This window comes from Mandrillus leucophaeus, unplaced genomic scaffold, assembly GCF_000951045.1.
Source record: "Mandrillus leucophaeus isolate KB7577 unplaced genomic scaffold, Mleu.le_1.0 Scaffold64, whole genome shotgun sequence".
NCBI lineage: Eukaryota > Metazoa > Chordata > Mammalia > Primates > Cercopithecidae > Mandrillus > Mandrillus leucophaeus.
Genome location: NW_012106919.1, coordinates 654,898 through 670,857, shown reverse-complemented (window position 1 = coordinate 670,857; position 15,960 = coordinate 654,898). Strand labels below are relative to the sequence as shown.

General features: G+C 43.2%; 1 protein-coding gene and 1 pseudogene across 4 annotated transcripts in view; one reads left to right on the top strand and one right to left on the bottom strand.

Annotated features, from left to right (window-relative positions):
• Positions 1-15,742, top strand: part of LOC105554313 (adenosine receptor A3) — an 89,557-nt gene extending 73,815 nt beyond the window's left edge. For 2 of the 3 annotated variants that reach the window (XM_012000723.1, XM_012000721.1), the window contains exons 2-6: positions 8,273-8,379; positions 10,019-10,366; positions 12,417-12,483; positions 13,213-13,313; positions 15,329-15,742. In XM_012000723.1, the coding sequence (XP_011856113.1) occupies positions 8,273-8,379; positions 10,019-10,366; positions 12,417-12,483; positions 13,213-13,313; positions 15,329-15,399 (694 nt within the window). In that variant the 3' untranslated portion in view covers positions 15,400-15,742. The remainder of the gene's footprint in view (positions 1-8,272; positions 8,380-10,018; positions 10,367-12,416; positions 12,484-13,212; positions 13,314-15,328) is intronic. The other variant, XM_012000724.1, reaches the window with a different exon arrangement.
• Positions 5,817-6,463, bottom strand: LOC105554315 (annotated as a pseudogene). The gene has a single exon (XR_001008305.1). The product of XR_001008305.1 is annotated as an interferon-induced transmembrane protein 3 pseudogene (transcript).
• Positions 15,743-15,960: the final 218 nt, after the last annotated feature.

Genomic DNA, 15,960 nt, shown 5'->3' with positions numbered 1-15,960 from the left:
TTTTTTTTAAAGACAGGGTCTCTTTATGTTGCTCAGGCTGGTCTCGAACTCCTGGCCTCAAGTGATCCTCCTGCCTTGGCCTCCCAAAGTGTTGGGATTACAGGTGTGAACCGCTGCACCTGGCCTGTTGAGTACTCTCTATGCACTAAGTACTTCACATGCATTATCTCCTTTGATCCTGACAATCTGTGAGGTAGGTACCACTATAGTGATCATCTCCATTTTGCAGAAGAAAAAACTGAGGCACAGAGAAGTTAAGTAACTTGTCCATAGTTTCATGATTAACAAATAATAGAGCCAGAATTTAAGCTTACCCCTGCCTTGTAGAACTCAAGCTTCTTGCCACCCATTCTCAGACATAAAGAGGAACTTGTAACATTAAAGCCCAAACTTTCAAGCTCATCTTACGTACGATTAACAGATAGGTACAAACTACAGCTTTGTACACTTGAGGACTTCCAGAGTTTTGCCTTGGCTACTATTGCTGATCTCTAATTAATCAGGATACTAGACAGGATAGAGTGCCAGTTACATCTTCTGAGCATTGAATGTGGCTCTAGAGATTCAAGGTGTCATCTCTGGTTTGATCTATCCAAATTTGCTGCTGTGAACTCTCACTTTCAAGACAATATTTTAGCTAGACAAGAGCAATAAGATGGAGATTTCAATTAAACGGCATCAGAGTGGGTAAGCATATCTGAAAATGAAATTAATTCTTAGCCAGTTCTGAAGGTTTATCCTGAAGCTAATTTTAGGCCAGAGCCTGATAACCAAATTTATCTTAACGTTTCATTTCAGCAAAGGAGCCTTGCTTCTCCTCCTGCCAGTCCAGGAATCAATAATTCTAGGTGTTTCCCTTCTAACTTGTGGTATTTAAAAGGCACTTCCAGGATGAGGCCCTAGGTTTATTCTAGGGCTTCGGGAGTCTCAGGCACACTGTTCACCTTGGAACAACTTTTGCCCCATTGGAGAAATGAGAGGAAGGGTCCTGCAGCCCTCAGTCTCCTGATAATCCCCACACCATGCTTCTTAATTTACAAACAGCTTCTAACGTAGATACACTACGTTGTACACTACGTTGCCATAGAAACACTTAACACTGCCCTGTTTTTTAAAACTTGATTTAAATGGACCACTTCCCTCAAGACAAAACAGCACTCTGTCCTGAGTCATTTGGTATCCTTAGCTTCTGAGTTTCAGAACTGCTTTTACTTTTTTCTTTTCTTCCCTCTTCCTCTTCCTCCTCTCTGTCTCTCCCTCTCTCTCTCTTTTTTTTCTTTTTCTGATTGCCACTGCTTAGCAAGTCCACTGATAGCTTGCTGGGAGTTGTTTTTTTATTTTTGTCTAACGGGAATCTTCTGACTTAAGGTGTTCCATAAGCCCAGGAGTCCTTATAGTGAAAATAAATGTCTTTCAAAGTAAACTCAAAAAAGATGAATGAAGAATCACGGTAAGGAGCTTGGTTAGAAGTGACAAGATCCACTCTGGTTTCAGGTTTAGAGATTAGTGTCACAGGAATCTCCCAGGAGCCCCTCTTCTGGCTTGCTCTCTTTCAGCTAAATGGTAAAGGGTAACTGCGGACTTTTATTCTAAAGGAATAAGATTAAAAAGGCCACCCAGACAAAACTGAGGTTTGCTTCCTCCCTTTCCTCCATATGAGTAAGCTGGAACTAGGGTGGATGTTGAGTAAGTGGGTTTATTTGCCTTATTTTTAAAATCAAGTCAACTGGGGAAAAAAGTAGAGACCCACCTAATGAGAAGAAGCAAAGGCTATTTATTCTGAGCTTGCTACAGCAAGGGGGTCAGCTGTAGTCACCTGCATTTTGGCAGAGACTCAAAGGTAAGCAGAAGGGTGGGAAACATTTATAGTAGCATAAAAACACAAACTTAGGCACATTCAAATTTTAATGAGTTTATTTGAGCATTCAATGATTCATGAATTGGGCAGCACCAGACTGCAAGTGGTTCAGTGCACCACCAAAGGGGGCAAGAGAGGAAACTTTTATGAGATATTTGTGAAAGTAAGACAAAGAAAATATATTTTATTGGTTAAAGTAGAAAGTCCCTAGTTCAAGGTTAGTTTGGTGTTTTCTGATTCGTTAAGCTTAAGTTTTGTTTTACTGTTTGCACTGAGTTGGGTTTCAGTTTGTTATGTAGGAATCCGAGGTGCCAGAGCCATCTTCGACTAATGGCTGTTCAATTAATTTTTTTCATTAGTGAAAAAAGGGAAAGGCTTTAGGGGTACCTTGATTGGAGGCTGTTGGCATGGGGAAGCTGTAGGCAGGGTAACTAGAAATGGGGTAGCCTATTTGATTAACTGGGGGCACATATTTGGCTTTCTTAGTTGATCCTAAGTTGAAACTGGGGACAAAAATTAGGGGAGTTTTTCAGTTACTAATCAAGTCCTGGGTATTTTTTAACATCTCTTTTTAAAAATTTTTAATTTTTTTTATGTTTTAAACTTTTATTTTAGGTTCAGGGATACCTGTGCAGGTTTGTTATATAGGTAACTTCATAGGTTTGTTGTATAGATTATTTCATCACCCTGGTTCTAAGCCTAGTACCCAACAATTATTTTTTCTGCTCTTCTACCTTCTCCCACCCTCTACCCTCAAGTAAGCCCCTGTGTCTATTGTTTTCCTCTTTGTCTCCATGTTTTATCATTATCTAGCTCCCACTTATAAGGGAGGACATGCAATATTTGTTTTTTTGTTACTGCATTAGTTTACTAAGGATAATGGCCTCCAGCTCCATCTATGTTCCTGCAAAGGACATGATCTTGTTCTTTTTCATGGTTGCATAGTAGTCCATGGTGTATATGTACCACTTTTTTTTAAATCCAGTCTGCCATTGATGAGTACTTATGTTGATTCTATGTCTTTGCTATTGTGAACATACACATGTGTGTGTCATTATGATAGAACAATTTATATTTCTTTGGGTATATACCCAGTATTGGGATTGTTGGGTTGAATGATAGTTCTGTTTTTAGCTCTTTGAGGAATTGCCATACAGCTTTTCACAAATTAGTTATACATGAATTGAACTAATTTTATTTAGTAATTGGTTCAATTAGTATACTAGTTGAACTAATTTACCCTCCCACCAACAGCATATCTAAGTGTTCTCTTTTCTCTGCAACCTCACCAGCATCTGTTATTTTTTGACGTTTTCATAATAGCCATTCTGACTGGTGTGAGATGGTATCTCATTTTGGTTTTGATTTGCATTTCTCTAATGATCAGTGATATTGAACTTTTTTTCACATGCTTCTTGGCCACATGTATGTCTTCTTTTGAAAAGTGTTCATGTCCTTTGTCTACTTTTTAATGGGCTGTTTTTTTCTTGTAAATTTGTTTAAGTTCCTTATAGATGCTGGATATTAGACCTTTGTCAGATGAATAGTTTGTAAATACTTTTCCCATAATTTATTTTGCTGTGCAGAGAAGCTCTTCAGTTTAATTGGATCCCATTTGTCAATTTTTGCTTTTGTTGTGGTTGCTTTTGGCCATTTCATCATGGAATCTTTGCCCATTCCTATGTCCAGAATGGTATTGGCTAGTTTGCCTTCCAGGGTTTTTATAGTTTTGGGTTTTACATTTAAATCTTTAATCCGCCTGAGTTGATTTTTGAATATGGTGTAAGGAAGGGATCCAGTTTCAATCTTCTGCATATGGCTAGCCAGTTATCCCAGCACCATTTATTGAATAGGAAGTCTTTTCCCCACTGCTTGTTTTGTCAGTTTTGTCAGGGATCGGATGGTTGTAGATGTGTAGCTTTATTTCTGGGTTCTCTGTTCTATTCCATTCATCTATGTGTCTGTTTTTGTACCAGTACCATGCTGTTTTGGTTACTGTAGTCCTGTAGTATAGTTTGAAGTTGAGTAATGTCATATCCTCCAGCTTGGTTCTTTTTGCTTAGGATTGCCTTAGCTATTTGGGCTCTTTTTTGATTCCATATCAATTTTTAAGTAATCTTTTCTAGTTCTGTGAAGAACATCATTTGTGGTTTGATAGGAATCACATTGAATCTGTAAATTGCTTTGGACAATATGGCCATTTTAATGATATTGATTCTTCCTATCTATGAGCATGGTATGTTTTTCTGTGTCTTGTAATTTTCATTGTAGAGATCTTTCACCTCCCTGGTAAGCTGTATTCCTAGGTATTTTATCCTTTTGTGGCAATTGTGAATGGGATTGCATTCTTGATTTGGCTCTCGGCCTGGCTCTTCTTGGTTTATAGGAATGCTAGTGATTTGTATACACTGATTTTGTATTCTGAAACTTGCTGAAGTTGTTTATCAGCTGAAGGAGCTTTTGGGCTGAGACTATGGGATTTTCTTGATATAGAATCATGTCATCCACAAACATGGGTAGTTTGACTTCTCTTCCTATTTAGATGCCCTTTATTTATGTCTCTTGCCTGACTGCTTTGAGTCCTGGCCATTTTGGGTTGATTGTTAAAGGGGCTATTTTTTGGCTTTCTGGCTTAAGATAGCAATCTGACTTCCTGTTAGTCTGACTTACAGCAGGCTGGCTTACTATTTATTGATTACCAGTTGGTTTCCTGAGCAGGTTGCTGCAGGTTGCAGGTCAGGATTCTATTTTCATATATGCTCTGGCCATAGTCCACTTGTATATTCAGTTTCTTTTAACAAAATGCACATTTTCTAGAGAAACTGCTCTTAGCTACTATAGCCGAGTATGATGGGCATAAGAAAACTTGGGCTACATCTTGCTCCAGCTACTCAGATGACAGATGTCTGTAAAGATCCTTTGTAAATGCTAATATGCTCTACAATTTTACAGTATTATCACTATTGGGAAAGCAGCACAATGTTTGTTTTCCTCCCAGATTTACCACCAAATCACAGTGGCTCTACTAGCTGTGTGAATGTGGGCAAGCTACTTAAACTTCTGAGCCTCAATTTTCTTCATTCGTAAGATCAGATTAATAATACCTGTGTCGAAGTTGTTTTTGTTTTTTGATTTTTACTTTTTCTTATGGAAAACTTCAAACATACAAAAGTGGAGTGACTATGTCTTAGTCTGTTTGTGTTGCTATAAGAGAATACCTGAGGGCAGGTTATTTATGAAGGAAAGAGGTTTATTTGGCTCACAGTTCTACAGGCTGTATAAGAAGCATGGTGCTGGGACCTGTTTGGCTTCTGGTGTGGGCCTCATGCTGCTTCCACCCATGGTGGAAGGCAAAGAGGAGCCAGCATGCAGAGATCACATGGTGAAAGCAAGGGAAGCAGGGTGTGGGGAGGTGCCAGACACTTTGAAACAATCAGCTCTCATGGGAACTAATAGATTGAGAATCCACTCATTACCATGATGACAATGACAGCACCAAGACATTCATGAGGGATCCGCTCCCATGACCTAAATACTTCCCACTAGACCCCACCTCCAACATAGGGGATCAAATTTCAGTGTGAGGTTTGGAGGGTCAAATATACAAACTATAGCAGACTAGAAGAAGGACCCCTTATTTATCTATTATCCTGTTTAGTAATTATCAAATTATGGCCAATCTTGTTTCATTTGTGCCTGTATCCGCTTACCCTGCCTGACTATCTTGAAATTTTAGATATTAAGTTATTTCATCTATAAACTTTTCAGTTTGGATTTCTAAAAGATGTCTTAAAAAGTATTTGGTTTATTCTTATTGCCTGTTTACCTTCCTATTTACACATCTAAATAGAATGAAAGTTAATTCTATGGAATTAGTGCACCAAGTAATATTCAGAATACTAGTAGATACATCATTCATTCTCTGTAACTCTAGCACTTTCATTTACTTTAAAGACACTTTTTTTTTTTTTTGTAACCAGAAACATGTATACTTTATTGAATGCCATTGTAGAAAAGTGTGTGAGGATAAAGGGCTGATACAGGACTCGGCTCCAGGGGCAGGACAAGGAATGGAAGGTGGGGCACGTGGGATACAGGTTATAGGCAGAGCTCCTGGCCTGAATGATGTCTCCTGATCTATCAATGGGCTTGGTAGATCAATACTGGGATGACAACGAGCAGAATGGTCATGAGGATGCCCAGAATCAGGGCCCAGATGTTCAGGCACTTGGCGGTGGAGGCATAGGCCTGGGCCCCAATCAGGTCGCCAACCATCTTCCTGTCCCTAGACTTCACGGAGTAGGTGAATGCTATGAAGCCCAGGCAGCAGGGGTTCATGAAGAGGGTGTTGAACAGGGACCAGACAACATGGTCGGGCACGGAGGTCTCGCTGCGGATGTGGATCACGGTGGACGTTGGGGGAGCAGGGTTGTGGGGCGCCCCCAGCACAACCACCTTGTGCTCTTCCTTGAGCATCTCATAGCTGGGGGGCTGGCCGCTGTTGACAGGAGAGAAGACGGTTTGGACCGTGCGGTTCATGGTGTCCTGCGAAGGCCAGCAGTGGTCGGGTTAGTGGGATGGTTCTCAGTGGGCCCTCCCTTTCCCTAGTAGCTTCGATTTCTCCTTTAAAGATACTTTTTCATGTCTTGGGTATTTTGCCGATATCTGTGCACAATCCATTTCTCTTTTTGCTGCTTTCTTTGGTTTCATGTTGCCATCTCTGAGCAATGCTGAGTGTGTTTGTTTTGCATGAAGTATTGTCAGAGATAAGGACTGCCTCTTAAAAATATAACCACAATATTTGTATTAATTATTCATTGCTGTGCAACAAATTATACCCAAAACTTAGAGGCTTCAAACAGCAATCCTTTATCATCTCTTATGGTTTCTATGGGTCAGGAATTCAGGGGGCATGATTGGGTGGTTAATGCATGGTGTCTCATGAGTGTGCTAGGTCTGCAGTTATCTGAAGGTTTGACAGTGGCTGGAGGATCCACTTCTGAGATAACTCTCACATGCCTGGTGAATTGGTTTTTCTATACGGGTCCCTCTATGGCCTGCTTAAGAGTTCTCACAGCATGGTGGCTGACTTTCCCAAGAGGGAGCAGCATGAGAGACGAGGGTGGAAGTTGCATGCCTTTTATGACCTAGCCTCTGAAATCACGTGCCATCACTTCTGCTATATTTTATTGATCACACAGGCCAGTCCTGATTCAGTGTGGGAAGGGACCACATAAGGGCATGAATTCCAGGAGCCATCATGAAGGTTGGCTATGGCAATGCCATTATCACATCTCAAAAAATAAATTGAAGAATTATATCCTAATAGTATCGCTGTCCATATATTCTAAATTGTTTGCTTCAATCAGGATCCAAGTTAAGTTCCACATATTATAATTTGTCATTTTGTCTCTTAAATCCCTTTTGATCCATAGATTCTCCTTTCCTTCCTTCCTTTTATATTTATGTAATTTATTTGTGAAACTCATGGAGGTTTTTGATGAGGAGCAACTGAGGTGATGTAGATAAAAACCTACCATGATGCAGGCTTGCTGCTGCCCCACATGCTGACTTCACATTAATTAGAGACAGGCTCCCCTTCCTTCAGAGAGGACATTATTGCATAACCTGAACAATCTATGTATGACCCTTGATGGGACGTGCTGGCTCTGGGATGTGATAAGTAGCACGCAGCTTAACTTCACCGGAGAGGTGGTTCAATAATTCAAACTTTTAAAGCCAGTGGTCAGAGCACAAGAGTCCCATTAGAATCAGGAGAAGCTGCTGCTGCTGCAAAGACGAATCTTCTTGCTTTGTCCCAGCTCTTCTCAGGAAAGCTTTCAGGAAGTCTGAAGACGGCAGCCCAAACTGCGGCCATCCAAACACCCACACTTCCACCTGCTCACATGTTCCACGTCCCAGGCATGCAGGCTACTGACAGCTGGCATGCTCCACCTCTGGCTGTACTCCCCAGATGAGCCTGCAGTGTCCACTTGGGAGCTGGGTTAGTTAGGAATCTGATTACTAGGATTTCTTTCAGCTATGTAAGAAATTGGGCTTCCAAGAGTGGTAGACAGACAAAAGTGGCCTCTGATGATGCCAGGACATTGGCAGCAGGACAGGGCACAGTAGAGCACATACAAATGGGTACCAGTGATGGTTGTCTGTGTGTGCTTTTCTGAGTGTGGGCCAGAGCCTATTTATGCAGGAGGGAGATCTCTATTGCCCAGAATTTTCTTGGTTGCCCCATCAGTAAGTTTATGTCTATGAAGAGCATGGGGTGTGGTGTGTTGTGCGGTGTACTTATACATGGCAGCATTGCTTGGACTAAGTGGTTGTTTTCCTTTTTCATTGGTCTCTTCAAACCAGGATAAAGCCATATTAAACTCAAGCATATGTGTTTCCCTTAAACAGATTCAGAATTCCTGGGCTCCCTGGGTGCATTCTGTCATTCCAGTTGAAAGTTTGCTTCCTTCCAGTCATGTGGCTCTTCATTCTACTCTCCTTGGCTCTCTTTTCAGGTAGGATGGGGGAAGGAACAGCTTCAGCCCTTTAAGCTGTGGCCTTTCCAGAGACTTTGCACTGAAGTCCTCTCCTACTTGGAGTCCCTGCTTATTAACTCGAACCGTCTAAGGAGTGGGATGGGAAAATAAAAGGCGATGAAAATAGGTCTTGTCCATATTAGTTCTTGTTCTTAGCTCAGATAAGAGAGTTTGTGAGGAAATTGAAAAGCTTGACTAAAATGATGACTCTGCACTCACTTTGGCAGCACATATACTAAAATTAGAATGATACAGAGTAGATTAGCATGGCCCTTGTGCAAGGCTGACATGCAAATTCATTATGCATTCCATATTTTTCCCCAGCATCTCCACTAAAATAAAATAAAATAAAATAAAGAGCTTTGCATTTTCTCTTTTAGTTCACCCAGGTTCCCCTTCCCCCTTGTCCCCTCAAAAATATATGTGCACATATATGAGGACATGACTTTCCCCTTTCCACTCGTGCTTGTTCCCAAAGATGAGACGTGGAACACTGGCCTTTTCCTAGCTCTGTCTGACCTTCAGTTGCGTGGCATTTAGAGTTGCTGAACCTTTCTCTGGGTCAGCATTCATACTTATAAACTGAAGATCATGCTATCTTCCTTGTGGGGTTGTTATGAAAACAAAATGTTATAAAGGAGCTGAGCCTGCATTTTAATAGTCTTTGCTATACATCTGGAAGGCTGAGAGAAGGATGGGCTCTGCTGTCCCATCTTCTTTTCTTGGTCAGACACTTTCCCTCCCATGGTCAAGCTGGACATGGTGTGCACGACTTCCTCATTGTGCAATATCCTGAGATGATAGGGGTGCCTATGTTGGTCTTGTATGGAGGGAACATGAAGTTCTTATCCCCTAAAGACAGAACATGACTTCCTCTGTTTTTAGCCCTGTGCAGCCAGCAGAAGCCTCCAAACCTCACTTTCTTTCTGAGGGTGCTAAGGTGGGTTGGGAGCTAGGGACAGAGGGCCTCCTAACAGTAAGCCTCAGGCTCTTCAAGGACCTCTGTCACGCAGTGGTAGGAGGCCTCCATATTTTACCCACTCTTAAGCCAGGGAAAAAGACTTCTCCAGGGTTGCTTTATCAGTTTACTAGGGCTGTGATAACAACAACAGCAACAAAACCACAGCCTGGGCAGCTGAAACAATGGACATTTATTTCCTTCTGTTATGAAGGTGGTAAGTTCAAGATCAAGGCGTCTGGCAAGTTTGGTTTCATTCTGAGGCCATCTCTGGGTTTGCAGATGATTGCCTTCTGGCTGTGTCCTCATGGGCCATTCCTCTGTTTATATTGTCAGTGTCTTCATCTCTCCTTTTTATAAGGACATCAGCTGAATTGAATTAAGGACTACCCCAATGACCCTATGTTCACTTAATTATCTCTTTGAAGGCCTTATATCCAAATACAGTCACATTCTGGAGTCACTGGAGGTTAGGATGGAAACATATGAGTTTTGAAGGGGACATAGTTCAGCCCATAACAGTTGCCAATCAAAAAGAGGCAAAAAATCAGCCTCCGATTCTTTAATTAATTATCCTTCAGGAGGGCAGGAGCTGCAATGTTTTGAGAGAACAATGGTGCTTGTGTGTGTGCATGTGTGCATGTGTGTGTGTTTTCACAGATGCCATGGTCATGGATGAAAAGGTCAAGGAAAGCTTTGTGCTGGACACGGCTTCTGCCATCTGCAACTACAATGCCCGCTACAAGGATCACCCCAAATACTGGTGCCGAGGCTATTTCCGTGACTACTGCAACATCATCGCCTTCTCCCCCAACAGCACCAATCATGTGGCCCTGAGGGACACAGGGAACCAGCTCATTGTTACTATGTCCTGCCTGACCAAAGAGGACACGGGCTGGTACTGGTGTGGCATCCAGCGGGACTTTGCCAGGGATGACATGGATTTTACAGAGCTGATTGTAACTGACAACAAAGGAACCCTGGCCAATGACTTTTGGTCTGGAAAAGGTAAGGAGCCTGCCTGGGGTCTGGCTGGATGTGACCCACGGCCATGGGTGTTTGCTGCTAAGAGAGCACTCTCTGAAGCCAGTGAGCCCCAACTCAGATTCCCACTGGGTACTTTGGGCCTGCCTGGCCTCTCTCTTCCACCAGCAAACATAGGGTGGTCATTAACAGTGCTGGCGAATAGTGGAAGTTGGGGACGAGGAGGGTGTCTGTGCCCTGGGGCACTTTTAGAACTTCTCTTCCCTTGCAGCAATCTGGTTTAAGGACCTTAGAAGAGGGCTGACAGGGTCTAACAGATGTGAGATCTTTGTGTTGAAAGGCTTTGAAGTTGTTATTAAATGTCTGTGTGAGAATCGCTTGAACCAGGTGGCAGAGGTTGCAGTGAGATGAGATTGTGCCACTGCACTCCAGCCTGGGCGATAGAGTGAGAGTCAGTCTCCAAAAAAAAAAAAAAAAAAAAAAGAAGATGTCTGTGTGCCTTTTGGGTCTAGAATCTTGAAGATTAGTTTCTTGAGAGGTGTCTGAGGCTGCCAAAAATGACCCAGGTGCCTGCTAACTGTCAGCTTAAATAATTTAAGAATATACGGAGGTAGCCAGGTGCCGTGGCTCACTCCTGTAATCCCAGCGCTTTGGGAGGCTGAGGCTGGTGGATTGCTAGAGCCCAGGAGTTTAAGACCACCCTGGGCAAAATGGAGAAAGCCGGTCTCTACAAAAAATACAAAAATTAGCTGGATATGGTGGTGCCTGCCTGTAGTCCCAGCTACTCGGGAGGCTGAGATGGGAGGGTCATCTGAGTCCAGGGAGGTTGAGGCTGCAGTGAGCCATGATTGCACCACTGCACTTCAGCCTGGACGACAGAATGAGACCCTGTCTCAAAAAATAATAATAATAATTTACAGATATAAATATCCAACTAGTGGTCCAGCTAGTAAGCACCCTCTTTTGCTTTTAAGGAATGTGCAGTTTATATTTGGAGACCGCTGAGAAGGTATGGGTGGAACTGGAACCCATAGCAGAAAAGTCTGAGTTAACCAATTGTGACTCTTGGCTGGAGCTAAGACTTAGGATTTCCAGACATTCACTCAGGTTCCTTCTGTTGAATGATGAAAACCTCCTTTTGCACTAGAAAACCTCTGTCTCCCAGACAGAGGACTTACGGAAGGCACTAGCCTTTCTTTCTTCTTTTTTTTTTTTTTTCCTTTCCCCTGTGCCTTCTCCTTGTTTCCATTTCTAGAAAGGATGTCCTTTTCTATTACAGTCCAGAACACAATGCTGGTAGGAAAACAAACCAGAAGGGCTTAAGGGGTACCCTGGGAAACCTAGCCCCATGCTAGAAAGAGAGTTTTGCTAACACTTGACCAACTAGTGATTGATTCAGCAAGCATCTTATAGAATGTAATATCGTTCACACCCACAGTGTTTCTACTTTGTGTGGTTCTCCTTTTACTTAACTGTGCATCTTGACCTGAATCTTAGGCTCAGACAAGAGAATGTTCCCACCTGAACGTACTCCTTAGTTTAAATGAAACGCAGACTTCTCCCACATCTTATCAGAGGGGGCATCGTAGGTGGTCGTGGTGCCACTGCTCCCATTGGGTTTTGGTGGCTGTCATAAGAAAAACATGGCAATTACATCACCAAATGAGCAATTCTTTAAGGATAGGATTGGCCCTCTGGTGCCTCTGCATCCCCTTCTATGGGGAAGAGACCTCTGTGGGACTCTAACCATGGGCCACTTCTAGTCCATTTGGGGCCTTTGTTCAAATCTGGAAAAGGGGCCCCTTCCTTCAGGTGCATGGAGCCCAGTGGCAGGGTGCATGGCCTAGCAAGCAGAGTGTGGGCTAAATGTTGGTCCCTGATTGTCCCCTCAGCTTTGTTCCCTGTGCCGGGCACATGTATACAACTGTACTTGGTGCCTCTGCTTTACTCTGAAGTCAACCAGGGAACTCACTCTTTGGAGACTGAGAGAATGACAGGCAGAGCTACAGCTGGGAGGCAGAGGCAGGACCTGGCTATGGGCCTCACCTGACTTAGCAAATCCTTTCTGATTCAGACCTATCAGGCAACAAAACCAGAAGCTGCAAGGCTCCCAAAATTGTTGGTGAGACTGACCACTCCAGGTGAGTCATAGTCTTGGCAGATGAATGGGCTTGGGGTGGTGGGGTGGAGGTAGGGGCTGGTGTGACAACAGTATGCTATGACAGTTGATTTGTACCAGTAACTTTTCTGCTGCACGTTATTTCTCCACCTTAACTGTGTATCCTTAATGTGAGTATTTGGTTTCTTTCCAAAAAAAATATAGTTTAGGACTCTTGGTTGCAAGCAGCAAAAATGTCCTCTAGCTGGTTTAATTAAAAGGGAACATTTATCATAAGGAGAGAGAGGTGCAGGAGCAGGGTTGTGGTCACGCTTGGAAATTGTCAGATGCATCATCACGAATTTACCTCAGTCTCTAATCTGCCTCGAATCTGTGTGTTTCCTTCCTTCTGTCTCTGTATTGCCCTTGTATATTTCTCTTTTTTCCCCTAACAGTCATCCATTTGTGGTTCCTGAGTTTATTTCTCCCCCATTCAAGAAACTGGCAAGTCTGCGACTGGATTCTCCTATTCCCAATCCACAGTTAATTTCTGAGGAAGGGGTTCATTGGCCCAGCTTAGTCAGATGCTCAGCAGGTCCCATTGAGTGTGGTCCAAAGGACAGGGTCACTCTAAAGGAATACAGTTGCCAGAAGCTACTGTAACTGGGTTGGGTGGGGGCAGGGGTGCAAATCCCAGAAAAAGGGATCTAGAGCTAAGAACCAATAGGCAGTTTCTTCCAAGGAACATGAAATCTGCTGTGGTTCCTTCTAGGACGTCCATTCTCATCATTTGCATACTGATCACGGGTTTGGGAATCATCTCTATAATCAGTCATTTGACCAAAAGGAGGAGAAGTCAAAGGAATAGAAGGGGTAAGTAGTTATTGTTGGGGGAGGGGGTGGGCAAGAATTAGAGAAAATGAAAGAGGTCAAGGAGCAGCTTTCAAATGAGTGAATGAGAGCTCTTCATATTGTCTGGTCACCTGGAGACCAATGTAGCCAGCCATGGGCTGGGGTAGATATCTGCTGGATGGTGACGAGGCATCATGAGAAGTGACAGAGGGAGCATTGCAGCTTTCTTAAGTGGATACACGTGTAGATCAGGAAGGAAGGAGATCCTGAGACAACTACCTCACAGGTTCCCATCTGCAGAGCCACCTACCTCCCCAGCACACACACTTTGGGCTCCTGGCACAGGAATGAGCTTCTGGGACCCATGGGTAAGCAGGTATAGAAGAGTCTCCTTTTTCATATACACAGGGTGTTGCCCTGTTGCCCAGGCTGGATTGCACAAGTGTGATCATAGCTCACTGCAGCCTCATGCTCCTAGCCTCAAGTCATCCTTTCACCTCAACCTCTCAAATAGCTGGACCCACAGGTGCCTGCCACCATGTCTGGCCAATTTTAACTTTTTTTTTTTTTTTTTTTTTGAGACATTGTCAAGCTCTGTTGCCCAGGCTGGAGTACAGCCTGATCTCAGCTTGATCTCAGCTCACTACGACCTTCACCTCCCAGGTTCAAGTGATTCTCCTGCCTCAAGCCTGATCTTTAGCTTGCCCCATTCCTAAATAGAGAAGGGACTGTGTGCCCACCTTTCCCTGTGGGGCAGCACCAGAGACATGACTGGTCAGTAAGACAAGGCTGGTCTTACCGTTTAGAGAATCCTCCAGACCAACATGTGGCAAATATGCCAACCTCTGAAGTGTACACAGAGCAGAAAGAACATTGCACAGTTGCCACTGTTTGGCTAATAGTAGTTTTACATTTTTCTTTTTATTCTCAGAAACCACAGGAACACCTTAGGCAATGAAGAGTCTGTAGGCATAATTATAAAACAGACTGCAACCACCCGTGGGTATGGAAATGTAGAAGAAAAACATTTCAGAAAAAAAGAGAAAAACACTCCTAGTAACCCTTGCTAGTGACACACCAGGATCCATAGCCAGAAGAATCTGAAATGCAAGGCAAAGGCTGCAAGGCCTCATACTTCCCCTGTGATATTTTGTTCCTGTGGTCAGAATAGGAGCCCTAAAGAAAGGAAAGTAGCGGCTCCCATAGCGTTCTTGACCTTTTGTCCTCTAGCAGCCTTGGGAACTGCGAAGGTGGGGCATGTGGACAAGACAATGCCTTTCTCAGGTCTGCCCAAGACCATTCCCTTTGGGACACAGTTGTAGTCTAGGTTTTTGCTTAAACCATTATCACTTTTTTAAGGTGTGACCTTGGGCAACTTTATACTTTTCTGGGTCTGTTTTCTTTTCTAGAAATTGAGGGTCTCATTCTCATACCCCCCAATATTTTTATTTATTAGTTCAACAAAAAATGACCATGCTAGCTAGATGCTGAGGCTACAAAGATGGGCAGAACAAATGCTATTTGTGTCCATGGAACTTGTAGAGGGGGAGGAAGACAAACTATCACACATCAACACCCAAATGTAACATTGCCACCTGGAGTCAGTGCTCTGAAGGAAAGGCACATGATACTATGAAAGATGAGGCCGTAGAACTCAATGCTATTCCTTTTTAGCAAGAAGTTGTACAGCCTGTTGTAGCCATGGCCTGCTTCCTCAGACTCAGGCAGTTGAAATGTGGCAGCCTGAACCAAGGCTCCTAGCTTTGACATTCTTGGGTTCTGAAGAAGTTCAGTTGTGTTCACATCACCAAAACTTGGTGAGAGGTGATTGCAATCTCTGTGTACCGAGCCTTCCTATTGACTTTCCTACTGATGAGCTTTGCAGTAATGGTATCTGATCTCGGCCCTGAAAATAAACTTGTGTCTAGTCCCCATAAAAGCCCCATGATAGAGTTTGGAACTTTTGCTGCAGAAACACTCTGCAGGGGTAGGCAATAGATCTCAACTCCATTTTCCCTTTCTATTCCCCAACAAAGTAGGCAACTCTTTGAAGCCCTTCTCACGTGTCCTGACTCCAAAGGAAATGGCTCCTACTGAACAGATGTGACTGAAGACTTCTTTTATTTAGTTCATAAATAAAGTGATGCTACAACAGAATAATCACCATGACAAATGGCCCACACCTCAGAGACTGATTCCGATCTCCCAGGAATTCTGAAGGACCCTCTATCCTTGCCAACAATCATTTGCAGCCAGGTAACAACGGCGGTAGTCAGAGGAGCTATGATGGACCAAACCCGAGCAAGGCTGCACTCAAATAACATCTCAAGATCTTAGTTCTCATGCATTCCATCAGTCAGAGATGAAGAAGAGGTGGAGAATCTGGATCGGGGGCCAGGAAATCACTTGTATTTTTTTAGCCAATAAATTCCTAGCCAGTGTTGAATGAACTGCAAGGTATGAGTTACTTCTTCTAGGGTATCACTGTAAAAGTATTTCTGGAAACGTTTCTTTCAAAGAATAATATTCTAACTCATTTCTGAATTGGTATCAAATGCTGCCCAACCCAAAGAAAGGGAGATAGACTAAATCAGTGGTTCTCAGATTCTCTTGGTGAAAAGGCCATTCTTCTCATCCTTTATGGGAAACTGCCACCTGACTAAAGGGA